We start from the raw sequence: 20,785 nt of genomic DNA, 5'->3' as shown, positions 1-20,785 counted from the left end.
CATGATAGGCACTGTATCATCATTCTCAGATTCTATATTAAGTAATGATCTCTGGAAATAGATAACAGGGCAAAATATAACAGTACGTCAGCCAGAAGCACAGGGAGTCAGAAGTACCTACCACAAACTACCACTTGCACTAGCTGGAAAAAACAAACCAGAACTGGGTGACTGCAGCACACCACATCAGGTCCTCCAGCTAAGCAGTGCTGTTCACTGCTATGGTTTTAGAGGAGCTGCCTTTTTCTTGTGGCACATGCCAGCACTAGTTCTTTCCACCTTTCAGGTTAATCTCTCTATAAACTACTGCATTTATGTCACTCACTAGCACACTCACACTGCAGACTTTGCTGCCTTTGTCTGCACCTTTGAAGGCCTAGGTTGCACATACAAGTGAACTTCTTCATTCATTCATTTTTCACTGTCTTTCCTTTTCTTCAAAAACTAAGCATCACTCCCTGGGATTTTTGTCTGTAGAAGTGAGATGGAGAAAACACTGATTATTTCAACTTGGATTTTCCAGGAGTGGTTCATTCAGAATTCCTGCTGAGGGCCAGTGTATGGATTCACAGGGGGTTTTTTAGAACATTCTCTGACTCAGAAATTATTGTTCATATGGAATACAGTATGTGGTGACAATTGCTGGTACTCAGAAAACAGGAGATCTAATTTTACACATCCTTAAGGATGCTCAGTTACAGAGTGTAGTTGGAGAACGATGCAAGTATCTGGGACAAGCTCTGGGCTCTATTACTTCTCTCGCATACTTCTGAAGGGAAAAGTCCCAAGCTTTTCTGAAGCTGGGAACTGGGTAAGTGATATTACCTTCTTCCACAGTCTTCCACTTTGGCCCCTTGAAACAGAGAGGCCTAGTGACAAAAATCAGCACAGGATGGGAAGAGACATACTGAGGCAACATACCATATGTCTGCTTCAGTGTAAGCAGTAGAAAGACTCGAATCAACAATTTCACTCATGTTCAGAGCCTGGACGAGTGGATGGCATGATCCCTCACTTTGCCAGACATTTACATTTTTAACAAAATTATATTAATTTGCATATGTACAAATAGAAAAATCATTTGTACCCACAGAAAATTCAACTCCCTGGTACAATGAAGCAGTCACATCTATATAGCCACAAAAGCAAAAACTTGCTTGTTATGTTTACCACATTTGTGCATTCTGAGAACAGTGACTTTAGGTCTCATTTAAGGCACTTCTGGAATTACACAAATTCTCAGTAAAAGGCTCTGGACTAGAAGTAGTCTTCCACTTACACTGGCAGAGAAGCAAAACATCACAAAAAGGAATGCACCCCTGGAGTCATGTGGAATGTACTCCACCTTAGTCACCGCACGCAGATGCAGGTCCCAAGATCACAGCTGGATACTTAGCATGTTTAGAAGAGTCTGAGAACTAAGAGTTTTCATTAATAACCACTGTAGATGGTACTGTACTTTCAGGGAAAGTCTCAATTTACATGGTTCTGAACTGTCACCCCACCAACTGTTTTTGGTTTTAAATGTCAAAAAATGTACAACTATTCATGTAGGCATAGATTATTATTATTTTTATTGCTCTTGTTAAAAAGTCAGTGTATGAATTATGGCACTATGCTGTAAAAATGCAACATTACTGAGTGCTCTAACAGTATGAGGTCCATTATGACAAAATTTTAAACATGAAGCATGAGCTCCAATATGGATTTCCAAATTGAAAAAAAAAGCCTAAGAGGTAAATGGGTTAATAACAACTGATTTATCTGGAATTTCAATACTAAGTGAATACAGTGGACTTGCAAGAACCAGGCATATTTAAGACACAACAGTCAAACAAAGCTTCTAGACATTGAAGAATAAATTTTTTCTTTTTGACCTACATAGAGGTATTTGTTCTGCACAGTAGATGAGTGTTACAGCTCTCCTATTAAAGTAAAACTGCAGAGTGTCAGGGGTATTTGCATGAGAAAAAGCAAAAGCAAAACAAAACCTTTTCTACATTGCCAGAGAAAAAACTGTGTGCTTTGAAATTTAAAAAACCCCATCAATTTAAGAAAAAAAAAAAAAAAGAATAAAAAAAAAAGAATCACATCTCATGGGTGAATCTCCACATAACAAAACACTGATGCCTATTAACTCTGTGCTTGGGGTCTGAACAAAACTATGGCACTATTCCTAATTCTGAAGCAAACCTAAAAAACTGGATATCCATGGATATTATCGTACTTGTAGCAGTGGTGCTTTAACTGGGCTGAAAACTACTTTCATTGTATTAAGGAAAGTGAGAAATTTTTTTTTTTTTTTTACATGTGTAATCTTACTTGAAAGAGGCATTGTAAAAAGACTGGTGTCCTAATTCAAACTGCCATACCCTTTATAAAACAGTTTAAGCATATCTGGCACAACTTGAAGCTCCTAAAAGGCCTCCACTACTTCAGAAAAAGTCTTGAAGAATAACATTTCCCAGGGGATGGGTGGGCACAGAGTACCAAATAAAGGGACAAAAAAATTACAGCGGACATGAGTTTCCCAGCAAAAGGATGTCCTACATCACACAGCAGATCAGAAATAAATAAGATGAAACTTGAAGAGTCTGAATAGAAATCCTTGGATGATGTTGCAAGAGTCACAGGCTTCACCAAACCAATGTCAGTGTATTTAGTTAAGCATAATGCAGTTACTATATACAGTATATGTTTATCAGATAATGCCAAGTAACAATAACTAAATTAATGGTAGTTAAACAAAAAAATGTACTAAAACAACATACTTATAAAAAAAGATGGCCACCCCCCAATTATGCATAGTTACATATGATGAAGTCCAGCTCTATGGATTCCAATGGATTGACACTTTCAAGCATCAGGAAGCTGTTTTCTGAAGCGTAAACAACATAATTAACAGAACCCAGTCAAGCTGTAGGGGAATTATACCATCAAAAATATCTCAAGTCCAATCACAAAACTCTCTGTAGATATTACCACCACATAGCTGCAATGGGGCAGTCATCCATTCAAAGGTTTTATACTGCCATATTTCTTCAAAGGACCTTCTAAAGGATGTGCTATTTAACATGGTGGTGATTCTACACACAAACAAAATATGTGACGAACACAAAGCACTTAGGTTTAGAAGCACTTACGGAAGAATCCATGACATCTTTACAGTCTGTTGCGTATGACTGCACGCACTATTAAGTTTCTCCTGTTTATTATTATGTGGCATCTTACTGTTCATAGTATTTCTACATAGTAAGAAGAAAGAGCCTTCTCCCCAAGAAACCAGCTTCTCTGATATGGGAAGCCACCATGCCCGTATCTTGCTTCGCTACAGTAAGGCATGTACAATGAAGGTGACAATGTCAAATGCCCATGGATCATGACAAAAAGACCCAGTTCTTCCCTTTGTTTCTCGCTCGGCTTCTCTGCTCTGTTACAACGGTGAATGTCAGTCAGCATCCATGTGGTCTTGTCTAGTAAGTAGAGGCTTCCCATCTGTATCACCAATCTTTTTCCGCATCTCTTCCACTGCTTTCAGCAAAGCCGCTCGCTCCTGCTCAAGAGTGACAATGGACTGTTTCAATTTGTCTTCATTGGTCAATAAAAGCTCTACTGTGGCTTCAAGGTTTTGGATCTTTCCATTAGCCACCTTTCAAAGAAAGAAAGGAGGAGGGGGAGAAAGGAGGGGAAAGAAAAAAAAAAAAGGAAATCCATTAATAACTGAAATCAACTTTAAACTATTTTTTGAGATACATTAATACATATAAAATACTTTCCAAATGATGAAAAATTGCAAAGGTAAATGCAGGTATGAATGTTATTCTGTGTACTTTAGACTACAACTATGCTTTGCTTATAACAAGAAACTTCCCTCTCTCAACTTGATTGCTTTGATTAGTTCACAATTACACTCAGAATATAATGTGAAGTAATGAAATTAGAAAGTTACTAAATCTGCAAATTATATACCAAAGAACTGCAGGTTAAGAGAAGCCTCTGTATGGGTCAGTTGGGAGACATTTTTGGCCAGCCATATTTGTTGAATGCCATAAAGACAACCCAGCTGCATCCTCATTTCACCTTGACATTGAGTCTGACAAATGCCAGATTTGGAGGCAAAGGGGGAGGAGGGGATTTAGTGCAATACGCAAACGGGCAACACATCTTGAAAAATTTCAAAAATTCTCCTTCAAAAGGCCGCACATATGAGCATTCTACTTCATAGTGAAACAAAGTATTAGATCGTTCAAACTCATCATGCGAGAGCTGTAGCTGAGGTACTTTGACAAAAGCAGAGATCTGTTTGGAAGTTTCAGCACTGGATAACATTTGGAGACAAGAGCACTGGATGGTCCTGACTCCAAGGAAAGTATCTGCCTTTCTGATGAGCTCACTGCCTTTCATGCAGTTATGGTAGGTTGAAAAGTTCAGCCTTTGGGGGCAAAATACTAATAAACTATGACCCACATTGTTTGGTGATGCATTTTCCTCTCATCAGCAATGTGTCACCTTTCACTATGGGAAATGAAGACTGATGAAGCCCACCTCCAAGACAAAGGGATAGCTCCAACACTACAGGCAGTTAAGTTCCCCACTATGATACTAGGTGCTGACTTGCCAGCACTCAGGTGGAGGTGATCTTTATTAAATACCATTAAGGGCTGCAGAGACTTTAAGGGCAGGAGAGGGTGGAAGATCCCCTGATACAGGTATCTATAGGACATCACATCTTGAATCACATCCCAGAAATCCCTCTCCCCCATGCTATATTCAACAGTTTCCTTGCCCATGTGCCTGGAGCTTTATGAAAATATCTTGCAGAGGAGTATCTCTTCTTCTGACTTCTCTAAGACTCATCTTAGAACCTGAAACAGGTTCAGATCTCACAGGATCAGAATTTACAGCTTAAGCAAATTTCTGTTAGGAGAGGCAATCTAAGTGTGCACAGTTGGCTAGCTTTAGTCATGATACAGGACCAATGGCTAAGAAACCTGAACTCCTTCCCTCACCCATTATCTGACAAAGTCTATGTCTTTAACAGTAATCAAGAGGCTTGAAATGTCTGCTTCTTATCTTTGAAGTCCCTTTCTCCATCAAACTAAATGTATAGTCAAAAGTTTTATTATGAATGTCCTGTTATAAAGCAGCCAGAAAGCTGACTTCTTGAACAGTTAAGCAAAGAATAACACCTACAGAGACCAGGAGTACTACCTCTGAAAAAGCTGCAGACTGAACAGGCACCAAGCATATATTACAAGTTATTATTTCACATATTGTCTAAACAATCTGGATAACAGTTAAAAAAACCCCTTGTACTAAAGAGTATGTCTTTATAGACAATGTATCCCATATCTGATGTATCTCTCAATTGTGACACTGGTATTAGTTCTCCCATTCGTGGTAGGCTAGTATCCCTGCTGTAATAAAGCACTGTCTGAAAATGTAAAAATGAAGTTGAGAAAGCACTATGTGTATTTTTAGTCATTTTCTACAGCTATGATTTTAATTACAAGAGAAGAGACAGTGTGATGAATCAACTTTTCACTAATTGCAAGCATATGCTCTATCCACCCCCTCTCAGAATTTCTTCCGCATTTAAAGGCTAAACTAAATAAAATTGCAAGTGGCTACACTTTAAAGTCACTAGAGCAAACACCAGTGTGGTGGTTTAGCCCCTGCCGGGGTCTGAGACCACGCGGCCGCTGCCCCTCCCCCACAAAGGGAGTGAAATACAAAGCCCCAAGACTGAGATAAGGAAAGGTTTAATACAGAAGTGCAATAGCAACACAACCAACAACAACAATAACAATAACAGTAATAGTGATAGCAACGAACAGAGCAAAATAGCTACCAAATACAGCAGTTTGAAGCACGATGTACAAAACCACGAGTGCACCGCGCTCCCGCGCCAGGAAAATGTGACCTGCCAGGATGTGACATCCCATGGTATCTGAATAACCCGGCTAGAGCTCCCCGCCACTGCTGGGGAAACTTAACCCTATCCTGGTTAAACCAGGACAACCAGTTTCTCCTGTGCCTTGGTGTAGGACAGTCCCTTCTGAAAAGGTGGATAAATTAGAATGTTAATTCAACACAAAATAGAAATTGTACCTGCAGTTCTTCCAGGAGATCAAAGTTTTGTTTGCGCAAGCTGCTGTTTGCCTTTTCTAATTTATCCAGTCTCTGATTGTCATTTAAAGAGGAATCTATAAGCTCATCCTGAAGCACATGGTATTCAACTTCATAAGCTTGCAACTGCTTGGCAATATCCATTTCAAACACCTGTTGTATATAAAAATATTATTGAGTGCTGTGCAGATCAAAACCATAGCTCATTCAGTGCTTTAAAATCTATGGATCTAGACTTGGATATCAAATCACCGCATACAAAAAAAAGGACTTAATTTTTGTCATTCGCATTTCCTACTCTGAAGTGGCAAGATTGAGGCAGTAGAGTGCAATACATTGGCACTGGATCTACTTAAAAACGTTGCTACTGATTTGCTACCTGATTTCAGCAAAATCACTTACACTAAAATTTTCAAGAAGTGTGGACTTTGTAGGCTATTCCCCGTTTTAGATTTCAAATTTAATGCATCTCAGTTTGGCATAAACCCTCCTAGACATACTCAGATTAGATGTGACTTTAGAAAACTGTGGTCCAAGCCCATGCACCACATGTACAGGTGTAAGGCTAAGTAGAATGAAAGCTTTAAATGAAAACCAGTAAACATTGCTAGATTTATTTATGATTCTATGGTACTCCTAGAGCCTGAAAGAAAATTAAATAATCTATCCTTACACTAATACACTTAATGGAAACATTATGTAATGTCAAAGCAGATTTCTATTATTGTTAACTATTAATCACCGAAATGAGTGCTCAGTCTTATACATGAATATTAAGAAAACCTTTTATTTTAAAAGCAGATAAATAAATTGAGGTGCAGAGTGACCCAAAGGAAAGAACTGCTATTGTATTTTCCTTTTTCTAGGTTTTTGTCAAATATCTGCCTTCAAATTATTCAGGAAATATGACTTGAATGTCCCTGAGCTAGTTATCTCCTCTGAAAGCAGTGAAGAAGGTGCTAAATTAAAAAGACAAGTGTGTCAATCACAGAACACAGTAGGAACAAAAGTTGATTTAAAAATGCATCTAGAAAATACCCCAAGAATAGAAGTTCAAGGATTATTTTTATTTTTAGATCTCCTGTACTTTATTCCTTTTGGAAACAAGTCAAGTATCAAAATCCTTTCTTAAATACCTGCTGAAACAACAAGAATTATTTCCTATTTTATCCACTTTATCTACAAAACTTTAACTGTTGGTTATAGATGAAGAAAACATCAGTTTACGAAATGTTTTCTACACCTGTTATATATGCTATAAAAAATTCTCTCATAGTTGTACAGCAGCAGAAATACACATACTGAGCATCTAAGTACAGACGGCTGAAATACAATTTTAAGTTGAGCTTGGTTACACATATGGAACTTTCATTTTCTGTAGATCTGAACATCTCTGGAGAACACACACTGTTGAATTTTCAATGGAACAAACGGTGCAATTCAGCGGGGCAGAATGCTAGTTCCTCCCATGACCTCTGACACTTCTAGCCTCTATGCTCTTGAGAAGGGAGGGATACACCTGCTGTCATACCCAGAGTATCAAATCTGAAAGGGGGGAGACATGAGGCAAATCAAAAGCTTGACTTGAAAACTAGCTAACTGAAAGCACGTTGGGGCATGTAAACCAAAGGCCACGCTGCACAAGGTGTGAGGAGGATGGGTATTCGGGTATTAGCCCTATTATCCTGGGTATTAGCCCAGGAGCTGTGTATGGACTGCAGGTCTGGTCAAACAGCTGCTCTCTTCAAACACAGCCCCGATCAAAGTGGGGTAACTGCTCTCCCTTCAACTCACCTTTACCTGCCCACTTAAAATTTAGAGCAATCAGAGCTACCTAAACAGAGTATCTCCTGCTCCTTCTGCTCAAAGCCAATAGTTTTCTGCAGGTCACCTAAGCACTGCAAATCTCTGCAGAACTGCGCACTCCAGGCTTTCAGCCTGGCAGAGAACATACAATCCCCTTTGGCCCCTAGAAATCGCATGATTTCCTTCCCCTTGCACAGCCTTTCTAGTTTTCCCCTCCTTCCTCTAGTAGTAAGCACTAGAAGCAATTTTTATGATCCTAATTCAAGCATATGTCCCGTGGAAGCTTTGCTGCCAGGGATCAGGAGGGAGCCCCTCGCAAGCACTCTGCAGTGTGCTGCGCTGCTGCCTGCTTTCTTTACCAAGCCACAGGCTTTGCAGATCTCCTGCAGCTCTTGGTGAGCGGCAGGCTTTTGCAGTTCTGCACAGTACACCCCCATGTTTTGGACCACAAAAGGCCTTTGGAAAACAGGCTAAAACCTGTCTTCTATTTGCCAGCTGCAAATTAGATGACAAGTGTAACAGGGTTTCTAAACAGCAAGCCTTAACTGCAATAATCTGCAATTTTTTCAAATTCCATAGTTACTGTCTGGAGCCTTCTGCTAGCTTAGCAATATCGAATCATTTTCTTCTCTGTCATTTAAAAAAAGTGTATCAAGGATTCCCAGTTTTTGCTGTCTAGAGGCACTGCTCACTGCAAGAGACTGCACTGCCCATGTACTCCTAGCAGAAATACAAAGGCACTGTTGTAACATACTGAACCAGCACCATAAAAGCCAGTATAGACAAAGTCAGCGTAAGCAGGCTTCTAATTTCATTAAGGTCAACACTTGCGAGGCTCTTGCAAGTCAATTTTTGCTTCTGAAATGAGACTTCAAGAGCAAGATTCCTTGGAGAGAGGAAAACTCAGAAGGCTTTTTTTGTGGAATGCACTGCATTTGGTCTGTAATATTGCTGTCAGTAACAAAGTGTTGTACACTTCAAAAAAATCCCACGTAAACACATTTTCATTAAAGGCTTCATAAAATGACCATAACCAACATGTAGATGTATGAATAAAGAGGTACTATACAAGTCATATGCTTCCAAAAGTTTTCGACATCTTCAGAACTACAATAACAGAATTCTCAGCTTGAAGTAACACAATACACTGTTGTGGTTTTTCTGTCAGGAACTTGTTAAAAAGAGCATTCTTTTGCATACTACTCATATGCTCATATTATTTCATACCTGACTAATGGTCTTTTCCATCTGTACCAAACCCAAGTTGGGGAGAGTGCTTTTAATAAAATCAACAATAGTTTCTAGGTTCTCATGCTGCAGAATCAAGGGCTTGTGGCTTCCCAAAAGGCTTAAAGCCACTTTAAATATAGCCTCCGATCCTTGAAGAAAGAGCATATCTGTAAAAATAAAGGAAAAACAAAGTATATCAAGCAAGCACTTCTTTTGACAAGAATATTAAAACAGTGAAATGTCCAAGGACAACTACTTCTCACAGGAGCAATCTGGAGGCTAGATATACTGTGCCAGACACGTGCTTTTGTTACTGTGACTATGGCTTTAGAAGTTTTGTAGGATCAAGATTATTACTGTGAAACAATCAATTATTAATTTTAGTGGGTTTTCATCCATAAAAATCCAATTCAAATTTAAGCTAAGTACACAATAAACCACATAGTCAAGTTTATCAATGTTGCCACTTTTTGTGCATGTAACAGTTTGTGGGCTTTTTTCTTTTGAGATGTTCATGGAAATCTGAATTTGAATAGAATTCTAATCCCATTTAAAATCCTAATCCAACAGACAAAAACTACTCCTGAAGACACAGACAAAGATGTGAAGTTGTTTTTCTCTCATTTAGTGGAGAAAGCTACAAAATCTCAGTTAATACAACTTTGAGTGCATGAGGCTAAACGTGCACTTTCCAGGAGCCTCAAGTTTCACGTGGATGTCCTTATTTTTAGTATGTCTCAACAACTTATTAATGTAGTTATTAGAATATTAACATAAGTATCTGAAATCTTAGTAATACAGCTTAAGTGTTAATATTGCAGGTGGCCCTGCAATGACAGCACCTGGCATACATTCAAGCACACTGAAACCACAGTATATAGTGACCGTTCAGTGCAACTTCCTTTCTTTTCTTTTCCTTTACAAATTGCCTATGTCTTTATAGAGGAAAGAAACAGAAGACTGCAATGAAAGCATCTGACAAGAAACGCATCTTCACAAACCCATCTGTCCACAGCATAAACAGCATTGCCCTGAATTTGACTTTCCTGCTACTGTAATTTGGAATCTGCCCCTGGTTTTATTGAGGAACTTGCTACAGCCAAAAGCATCTAACACGTGAAACATTACTGATGGAGGTGGAAAGGGGAGAGAATATACTGTGGTTTTATTCCATACTTCCTAAATACATTTTTATTTGTAAAGGGCTTCTCTCTTGTTCCTTCCCTTCTTTGTAAGTGATTGTGAATTTATTCACAGCTTCAAATACAAAGAAGCACAATGACACCAAATAAATAGTATGTCTTAATGATCAAAAAAAAAAAAAAAGAAAGAAGAATAAAGAGAGAGGAAAAAACCCCTACACAGTAAGGGAAACAACTACTAACAAAACCACAGGTATCTGATGTAGTGGAGAAGAAAATATGAAAACACTGGCTAACTACCTTTCGTAGATAAAGCAACCTCTCTTTCCAAATTTGTATCAGAATGAAATTCCCCCTTGTGCTCTTTTGCCTGTAATGTTGAAGCAATAGCTCATTTCACTTCTCTCTCTTTCTCTCTGAGAAAGAAAAGTACAAGTAATAACTAACCATAAATCTTACACTTTGCTGTCATTTGTCCTAAAAGCGGTATAAAGTTTTTCAACTCTGATTCAATGTGAAGTCCAAAGGCAGGAATGAAAGGTGGTGACAGAGCAGGTATCTGCCTCAATTCTCTATTGAAACTGAGAACTATGGGAAATTCTTTATAGGAGAAGCTCTATATTAGGACAGAGAATGCTGAAGAACAGCTAGGAGACACAAAGTGAAAAAACCGCTTATTTATGATTCAGCACCTGCCCCATAAAAACATGCAGATTAATTCAAGGTGACCTATAAGTTGTTAATGAATGTCTGTATGAGCTGAGCTGGTAATATATGGCTGAAATCCCTCTCTCATTTAAAACAGCAAGTACTTAACAAAGACCTGTTTGTTATCCACTCCCCACACTTCCCGTTAAGTGGGCTGCCAGCCAACGACAGTACAGTGAAGGTACCCAAATTAATGTCAGCATGACTGGCAGCCTAGAGTATTTAAAAAAAACCAAGTTTTATCTACAATCTTGAAACAAACACTATTCTACCAAGTTTCCTCCATTAATAAATAAATAGGGGTATTAAAGAAGACATCTTTGTTAACACTGTACTTTCATTAGATCCTGCTCAGTAGAAGTGTTGAAAGTTTGGACAGATAATTAAAAAGTTAAAAGGAGTTTTGTTATTTGACTTATAAAACAGTCTTTGGGTTAATCTCATTCTAGCCCACTTTTTTTACATGCTGCTTGTAAGATGCTTGCAAAAAGTACACTCTATGGAAATCTAAAGGAAGTGGTCTGTAACAATTATATTATTAAATAGCAGTGGGGCTTCAGAAATGACATGTTAGAAAACAGCAGTGCAATCTTACAGTCTTAGTAACCTATAGATCAGTTACTTCAACATTAAAAGGTAACATTCTTTCGTCCCAACAGTTCTAATAAGTGAGCAATGGAAATGTACGTATGTTCTGCAAAAGTGTGTGAACACAAAGATCAGAACCGATTGGATCATAACTTGCCACGCTGCTAATGACAGTCACTAGCAAAGTGACAGTTCTAGCCTTTTTTAGGCTTATAGTTGTGTTACTGAGTCTTTAGCATGGGTGAAGATGAGATTTTACTTTCTAATGTAAAAGAATGTCCACCGTTCGACTTACACAGTTCCAGTAAACACCATTTTAAGGAAATTACTAAAATACTTTGAAACATTAAAAACTGAAAGTGTTGGTCATGGTGGACTTTCTCTCTAAAAAACATCAGAGATTTTTAAGAGGTGACAGTTTCAGTCATGCATGCCTTCCTGTTCTTGACCTAAAAATCAGTCATGTGAAGATCATGTATCTATGCCTTCTATTCTAATGTAAAATCTTTGCTTTCTAAAACCCTACAATCCTCAAATGACAGATAAAATACTAATCTGTGTATTAAAGCAGAAATCCAAATATACTGGATACACAAGGCACTTTTACACCCTCACTGCAGTCAATTGCCCAATTCAAAGACTCTTCTTATCATGTACAATACTATGAATGATTAAGAATAATTGAAAGATGAACTGATTATAAACTCAGTATACAACACTCACATACAGCACTTAATTCCTACAGATTGTTACTGTCAGCTAGATACTTGTTGATGTACGTTAGTCTACTTTGAACTGTTCCAGGAAAAAAATATGCTGTTTTCCCTGGTGTTAAGATGCTAGTCTCAGGACATGTAGTTCTACTTAGCTGTACACCATCCTTTTCACTGTGATTTCTTCTAGTGCTACTTTTAGCATGTCCTTAAACAGAAACAGGACAGGATTCTTCTTGGTTCTTTTTGGAATCTATATTCATTATTTGTTATTGTGGTAGATGAGACTATAATTTCTTAAGTCAGGAAAGCATCAATATTAATACCCTAATAAATAATTGCTTCATTATATCTCTTAAATGAGACTGAGTAAGGAAAGTGAAAATAGTTTCTCATTAGATGAGAGGAATCGGTGGGAAAGCTCCAATCCACCCTGTTCATCATGGATGATCCAGTATCACATAAAGAAATTGAAAAACAAATAACTCAAAAGGAAATAAAGCACATTCTCAACTACCAAATAATTAATCTATGAAATATACATCCATAAGACAGCATCAAGGTAAATTCTTAATTGGAATTTAATTAAAAAAAGAGAACTTTACTTCTGTAGATTCTAAAAATAGGTAACAGGTGTGACTTTAGAGCCTAAACCCCATATGGTTCCAAACATTTTTGGAAAGTGAGATTATCAGTTAGGCTAAAATTGTAAGAATAAGAAACACTAGTTTAAAAGCCCTGTGTTTCTGTAAATCCATGATTAAACTGCAAGGGCCATCTATGTGTATGTTTTAAAAACATAACCCTCAACATAATTTTTCATTGACACTGTTGGAGACAATGACAATGGAATAAATGATATATTTCTCATATGATGCTTTTGTTACATTTCTTTTCAGCTTGAAACTAATTGTCGGTGTTTAAGTGCCATTGTCATAACACCATGCCTTCATGGCATCAAATTTTACATCTTAGTGGTTATAGGGTGGGAGAAGGCAACAATGAGGATGAAAAGACAGGACAGTTTGGGACTGTCACATGCTTTCCTCCTCTCTCTTTCCATTTTACTGTAAATACTACATGCTCCATAAGATGATCTCTGTTGTTCTTCTGTTCATCAGTAGTAAAATATTTCTCCTGGGTGTCTGAAACAGGCTGGATAATAATGTTGTTCCTAATAACAGCGTTCCAAATATAAGACTTCAGAAAGAACAGATAGAAGTTTTATGAAGAATTACCAAACACTCTAGCTACAAATCCGAGAGGAAACTGAGAGGCAAACATGGTGAGAAACCAGGGAGCAGCATAGAGGCTGGGGCCGATCTCATGTTCCTCTAGGTGGTTATAGAGATCTCGATGGTAGTCATGAAGAAGTCGAGACAGTTGATACATCTGGATCTGCACGGAATAAGAACAAAGAGACTAGAGGTAAACATGTTTTAACACTCACAGTAGCAAAGTTGATTCTTCACACTCTTATTAGAAACAGTGAGAGATATCTGTCAGTTGATGTTTGGACAGAATGGTGTGAAGAAAAGAACTACTCAGAAGCCACCTAAAAGACCCAGGATGGGTCACCTGTGAGCCTAGGACAGGCTCATGTGCAGGGTCATTTGAACCTCATTCAACACAAACAGAATTCTTCCTATATACGGTTTTCATGATTTCCCCAGTAGTCTTTTTATTTGAAACTAGTGCATTTAAGATGATGTATTCGTTTCCCAGATTATCCTACCCCATTTCGGAGAACGGAATTTAAGTTCAAGTCCAGATTTTGATAGTTATCTATATTGCATTCTTATGATTTAACATTATCATTCTTTCATTAGAAAAACTGAAACCATACCTGTAAAATTGTCATGTCAGGACGATATTGTTTTCTCAGGCCCATGTCAAACATGAGAAACTTTAGCATTTTAAAAGCATCTTCTTCACTCATATGAAGTAGTAAAACTCCCGCTACAAAACTAAGGCCCTGGCAATATCCTACTTCCTGGTCCAGAAGTGAATAGGCCTTCAAAATATTGTAGAGTGACAGCTGCCCAGCTCCCAGCTGTGCTGAGAAGTACGGATGTGTTGGAAATGTGCGCCCTGTCAAAATAGTTGAAGTTAGCAACTTAAACTAAAAAATAAACAAAACACCCCAAAACTTGCCATGTAATCAAATTAAAGTCTTCCAAAAAGGCAGATTCTTTTGAAAAATAGATTCCAAGTCAACCCACAGAAAGATCGTAAGAAAGTTAATACAAAACAATTGACTCTTACACTCTACTACTGTTTTGTTACAGTAGTTGCAAAATTAATTTAGAAATTGTCAGGGGGATGGGGACAGGCTGTTGTTTGTAACAGGTGAGTAACTGGTTCTTAACACTGGCCCTTGATCAGTTTGTTAAAAGGCTTATAAGGGCTGGTTGCCTGTAATAGTGGGAGACTTGATTCAGTGGCTCAACAAGTCACCCAGTCCTCTTTTCTTGATTAAAAAGTGTTAGCTTTTAGACACCCATTAGGATCCAGGCACAGACTTAGAAATCTGAGCTCTCTGGACTGGGGCCCCTTCCCTTTCTCTTGTCTTTTTTCCCAGTAAATGTATCTTTTGTCACCTCCCTCCTTTCCTTGGTCCCTCACGGTCTTATGGCTCCTTCCTCCTTTCCTGCAGCATAAAGCTCAGGCTCTTCCATGAGCTAATCCAGTTCACTAACCTGGCAGAAAAATCCCCCTTTACATGGGGTTAGTTGTTCTGCCCTGTCGCTCAGCTGTGTAGCTCCAGGAGGCACCCCATGAGCACCTGCACAAGTGACAAGTGCTTGGAGAGTGGGAGTCAGTTGTCAGAGCAAAACTTTCTCTTCATAGCAATGGGCTTTGGATCTATTCCCCACATCTCTTTAAATCCCAGCCTAAGGTAAATTGTACTAATTGTAGAGCTATAGAAGCACAGCTGAGCCATTTGCAGTCTTTCAGTTCTAGAACAAGATGATGACTTCCACCCCAGACCGGCTTATCTGTAAACTTTCATACAGAGCTGGGACCCACGTGTCCTTAAACCAAACCAATCCAACTAGGTAACTTACACAATCAGTTTGACCCACAATATTTATGCATTGAGAAAAACTCAATTTGTCTTTTTTTCTGCAGCCCTTACAATATCAAGAATTGTGTAGATGTTTATGTGCTATGATATATGCTATATACATATTATATGAGAGTGCATCTAACAGAGGCAACCAACAGACACAGCACTTTGTGCAGCAGTTTCTGGGCTTTGCTTCTTTGAGCTCTTGCGCATCTGGATACTTTGTCTGGGATCGCCAGGGGACTCTTGGGAACCTGAGGGTACTTGCTGCTGGCAGGTAAGGCTGAGGTTGTAGTAGGGGTAGCTCAGGCAGCTTCTAACCAACCCTTGTCTGCTGCCCTTAATGACAGGGTGCTGTAGCCTTTGTTCTAGGCTATCTCCGATTAGGGAGGGTCATTAACAACCTGAATGATGGGGCAGAGCACACCCTCAGCAAGTTTGCAGATGATACAAAACTCGGAGGAGTGGCAGATACACCAGAGGGTTACATTCAGAGGGACCTCGATAGGTTAGAGAAATGGGCCGACAGGACTTCATGAAGTTCAACAAAGGGAAGGGCAAAAATCCTGCACCTGGGGAGGAACAACCCCAGGCACCAGTATATGCTGGGAGCCACTGAGTTGGAAAGCAGCTTTGCAGAAAAGGACCTCAGGGTCCTGCTGGTCACCAAGTTGAACATGAGCCAGCAACATGCCCTTGTGGCAAAGAAGGCTAATGGTATCCTGGGCTGCATTAGATAAAGTGTTGCAGCAGGTCAAGAGTGCTGATCCTTCCCCTCTACTCAGCATTGGTGAGGTCACACATGGAGTGCTGTGTCCAGTTCTGGGCTCCCCAGTACAAGCGAGATATGGACATACTGAAGAGAGTCTAGCAAAAGACCACTAAGATGGGTGAAGTGACTGGAGCATCTCTCCTGTGAAGAAAGGCTCAGAGACCTGGGAGTGTTCAGCCTGGAGAAGAAAAGGCTCAGGGGGATCTTATCAATATGCACAAATACCCAGTGGGAGGGAATGAAGAAGAGGGAGACAGGCTCTTCTCAGTAGTGCTCACTGACAGGATAAGAGGCAATGGGCACAAATTGAAATACAGAAAATTTCACCTAACATAAGAAAAAAAAAATCATTTTTTATTGTAAGGGTGGCCAGACACTGGCACAGGCTGCCCAGAGAGGTTGTGGAGTCTCTATCTATGGATATATTCAAAACCTGAGCGAACATGTTTCTGGGCAACCTGCTTAGATGACTCTGCTTTGAGAAGGGGGAGTCAGACCAGATGGTCTCAAGAGCTCCCTTCCAACTTCAACCACCCTGTGATTCTGTGAACACAGACATTAAAGGCTTCACCTTTACAGATCTTTCTCAAAAACTTTTCCAAAAGGAAATATTTCGATTTCTAGGAAAAAAACCCTCCCCCTATCAGATCTCCCCTGTGAAATACCTCAACAGAAAAGAAATTTGAATACTTCTTTTGTTCTAGTATTAAGTGGATCTTGTTTTTCAGTTGCCCACTTGTTAAATACCACCCCACCCTTTAGCTCCTGGAATGCTGCTGTGCTGCCAGATAATCAAAAAGACAAAACCTGGGGCAGAGCCCTTCTGCCATATGGTAGTTGCTCTAGCCTGTCACATGGGACACTGGCATTCAGTTCCTGAGCAGGTCTCCCCTGGTCAGGCTGCCACAGTTACAGAAGAAGTATTTCTAGCTTGCAAATGAGAAGGAGCTTGTGTTCCTTTGCAAAGAAATCCTCTGCCTGAATGACATATTATTCCAAATAACAAATTACAGGTCTAAAGGCAGACCTGTACTGCCTCACTCATGCAGTAAGGCTCCTCTCATGTAAGTCATGAAGAAAAGTTACAAGCTAAGCAAGAAGAAAAATGCAAACAAGTTCTAAAAAACAGTAAATGGAGGAGAAATAGAACTGTTGAACTCACAAGCTGACTTATTTCTGAGTGGCCTGGTGATGATTTAACTAAGAACTTTAGCTTTTACTCAGTAAGTACCTACTACTTTATTTTTGAAATGTAACAAATCAAAACATAATTTTCTACTGTGTCCAGCAAACACTCAGTGATGAGTACAGTGGTTTTCTACACTGATAGCATCTGGAAGTCAGTTTACCCTACCTTACTAAGAGAAGAAATCATTTACTGAACATCACTTTGGTGTTTAGGCCCTGAAATCCCCAGTGACAGATGCACACTACTGTCCTTATTCTCAGGAAGCACTATTTACAGCTGAAGATCCATTGATTCAACCAAACGTGAACAATACTGTTACAGCTTTGGTTCACGTTGTGTTAGCAAGATCTCCTTAGCTTAACTTGGGAATGCTTTTTAAAATGTTATAACTACATGTTTCAAGAACATAGGTTTTTCTCTCAAGGGAGATGCATGCTTTCAGAAGGATTCTTAAAGATTTAAGAGAAAACAGTTCTGATAGCCTAAAGCAACACAAGTCAGAACACGCAAATTCTTTCTAGTTGTCTATCCAGTTACACTGTTTGTTACGTGCAGCACTGCTCTATTTCAGTGTGAAACACTAGGAAACTAGGAAGCCTTCAGCTTCATGGTTTCATCTTACTGAAATAATAGGGCCCAATCCTTCCCTCAGCTATTGGGCTAGCTAATAGCTCCCTGACAAAAACAACACTTTGCATGAAAACCACCATGAAGTTATCCATTTGCCAACACATGCAGTCATTTGTTTCTACAAGCAAAGCGCATGGCTAAAATGAGAAATTACTCATGTGCAGAGCCAGGCAGAAACTATGAACAGCTTGCTGAGCCAGCAAGCCCCAGTCTGTTGTGTGAGGCAACCCAACTCAGACTGACTGTGCTCCCTACTGTCCAGGAGTCGTCCTACCCCTCTTCCCTCTGCTGAAGGTGTTGAATTCACTAACACAGCACAAAACTGTTCACCCGTTACTGAGGCACCTCTGTGTGACAGAATCCCAGCATTCATTGCCAGGGGCAACACCGGGTATGCCAATAGGTACTTGCTAGCGAATCATCACTGGTTGGCTGTAAATGTCCCTCTCAAAAACAAGACTGCTTCTGGTGCTGTGAGATCCAGGGGAATTCCTAGAACTGGTGTGACAAAATCTGGAGGAAAACAGTTTACCTACATTGCAACTGCCTACTCCCAGCTGGCATCAAGTCTCCTTGGAGTGTTACTTTAGTTCTAGTGTCAAGTCAAAACCTGGCAAGCCTGTCAAGTAGGGGAAAGTGAAGGTGACATTGACCATCACCCTCCCTATCTCAGCTTATGCCAGTTAATGCAGAACCATGCCTGTTCCACCAGATTCTTGTTTTCTATGCACTGCCTTGATACTTTGACTCACTTTACCAAGTGTTGCAAAAAAGGAGAAAATATTCTCATTGACCATGTAAAGCCTTAGGTCACCACCTAAACTTGACAAATCTGACAGTTCAGTATCCGCTGAAGATAGTCCGCACATTGAGTTATTAAGAAATAGGTGCCCCTGCACAGCTTTGGGTATAGGTGATCACTCATCAGGCAATTGTTCCATGTGGATGAAATGGGGTATAGCCTTTCATTTGCAATGAAAAATACTCAGATACTGTCTGAGTTGTTATAAAGAGCAGAAGTATGATGGGACAACTCTGTACAGAAAAGATGTAAGTGAAAATAATACAAGAGGTATCAATAATTCAGATCAAACCAAGTACAGATTTTCACATTAATTTTTATCATTCTATCACATGACATTTGGTTACTTGCAGTGTGCGTAACTTCCCCAATGGAGTTTTTCATAGCAAATCCATTTAATCAAACTTCGTGATTATGGACTTCTTAAATTGCCCCACAAAACTCCTCAGACCAAAACCACAAACCCCACAACACAAGCCTGTTGTAAGTTCTGTCATGCTCTGGAAGACATTATTAAAAGTTTTTCCTTTATTAGGAAAGAGCATAATGAACACTGAGTTTGTAAGCCAAAACGGCTTTTTCGGTAACAAGTTCAGTGTGGGATTATCCCACACACAAGAGCTGTGATCCTCTTGGAAAAACATCAGCTTCTGGTGTCTCAGACAATAAACTGAAGTAAAATATCCAAGGGAGGGGAAAACAATATCTTAAAAAATATCCACAACTGTATATTCATGAAGATAATCTGTAGATTATCTGTAAAAACTTCCAATTCAGCCATATACCAGTGAGGTGTTATTAACCTGCATCAGATGGCTCACATTCAAACACAAATACTTTTGCAAGGGTAAAGGTTAGACATGTGAACATCTGACTCAACAATCACATATATTTGAATAATTACTGTCATGTTAGAAATGTTTTAATGACCACAACAGACTCCACAGAATACTTAACGCATCTGAGGAGCAGACATGTGCTGCTTGAGGGCAGGACTGGTGAGAAAAGGGAACAGCCTTCATGAGGCAAGATGGAGATGGAGAGGATGCCAGAAAGTACCTCTGTGAGGTCTACAAAACAAATGGCTGACTTGGGGGAGCTTCTGAGATGGAAAAGCCACTGGTACTGATACAGACCTTAACAAAACCATCTGGGAGCAGCAGCAACCACAGAAAATAACAATGTTATTGTTGTAACTGATACACATCTTACAGAGCATACTGACTTCTGGTGTTATTAAATGTTCCTGTATTTCGTTATTGTCTAGTGGCAAGAGTCAATCAGTGAAAGACAAATCTCACAAGGGAAATAAAAGTGATAAAGGAAGAGAACCAGGAAAAGTAAAAGGGTTAAGAATGGCATAATTTTTTTGAGGTATATGAAGACTGCTCTTTTACAATTACCTAAAGCTATCTTTTCTGCTCCTGCCCTAAAACAATAATTTCATTCCATTTAGATTTCCTTTCTCATGTTTCCTTCTAATACTAGAAAATACTTTTTGAGCTCTGAACAATAAATGTGAGGGAAAATGGAAAGCTCTGCTCAAGAAGACCAAAAGCCTGCCTGAAGCCCACCTACCAGTCACTTCAAATTCAAAAGCCTTGGTTCCTAACCTCATGTGCCTCCACAAACCAATTCACTGTCCCTAAATCAGGAGCCAGCTACTGCTTAAAATTAGGCAGTGTGAATAACCTGCCATAAAGAGTCTTTTCTTCAATTATTAAAAAGACCTTATTTCATAATTGTTTTAATAGAAGTAAAAATACCAACTGCTAGCAACTACCCATTAAAAAAAGAAAAAAGAAAAAAGCAAAACTGCATTATTTCAAGTGAAAGTGTTTAACAGAGACAGCAAACACTGGACATCAGGAATGAACAGCACATGATTCAATAGCCTGAATTTAAATATTGACTTCCTTTCTTGACAATTTCTATTTCACAGGCCTGTGGAGTTCACTGTCAATATCTGAAATACAGATGTATTACAGGTACTTCTAGCAACCTCT

The 20,785-nt window shown here is 39.2% G+C and overlaps 1 protein-coding gene across 10 annotated transcripts in view; it reads right to left on the bottom strand.

The window, feature by feature from the left end:
- Positions 1 to 1,551: 1,551 nt before the first annotated feature.
- Positions 1,552 to 20,785, bottom strand: part of TBC1D1 (TBC1 domain family member 1) — a 114,118-nt gene continuing 94,884 nt past the window's right edge. For all 10 annotated transcript variants that reach the window (XM_074822321.1, XM_074822316.1, XM_074822315.1 and 7 more), the window contains 5 exons: positions 14,163 to 14,407; positions 13,555 to 13,714; positions 9,163 to 9,332; positions 6,112 to 6,282; positions 1,552 to 3,649 (listed from right to left, as the gene is read on the bottom strand). In XM_074822321.1, the coding sequence (XP_074678422.1) occupies positions 3,449 to 3,649; positions 6,112 to 6,282; positions 9,163 to 9,332; positions 13,555 to 13,714; positions 14,163 to 14,407 (947 nt within the window). In that variant the 3' untranslated portion in view covers positions 1,552 to 3,448. The remainder of the gene's footprint in view (positions 3,650 to 6,111; positions 6,283 to 9,162; positions 9,333 to 13,554; positions 13,715 to 14,162; positions 14,408 to 20,785) is intronic.

This window comes from Strix aluco, chromosome 4 (genome assembly GCF_031877795.1).
Source record: "Strix aluco isolate bStrAlu1 chromosome 4, bStrAlu1.hap1, whole genome shotgun sequence".
NCBI lineage: Eukaryota > Metazoa > Chordata > Aves > Strigiformes > Strigidae > Strix > Strix aluco.
This window is presented reverse-complemented; position numbering and strand designations above follow the sequence as displayed.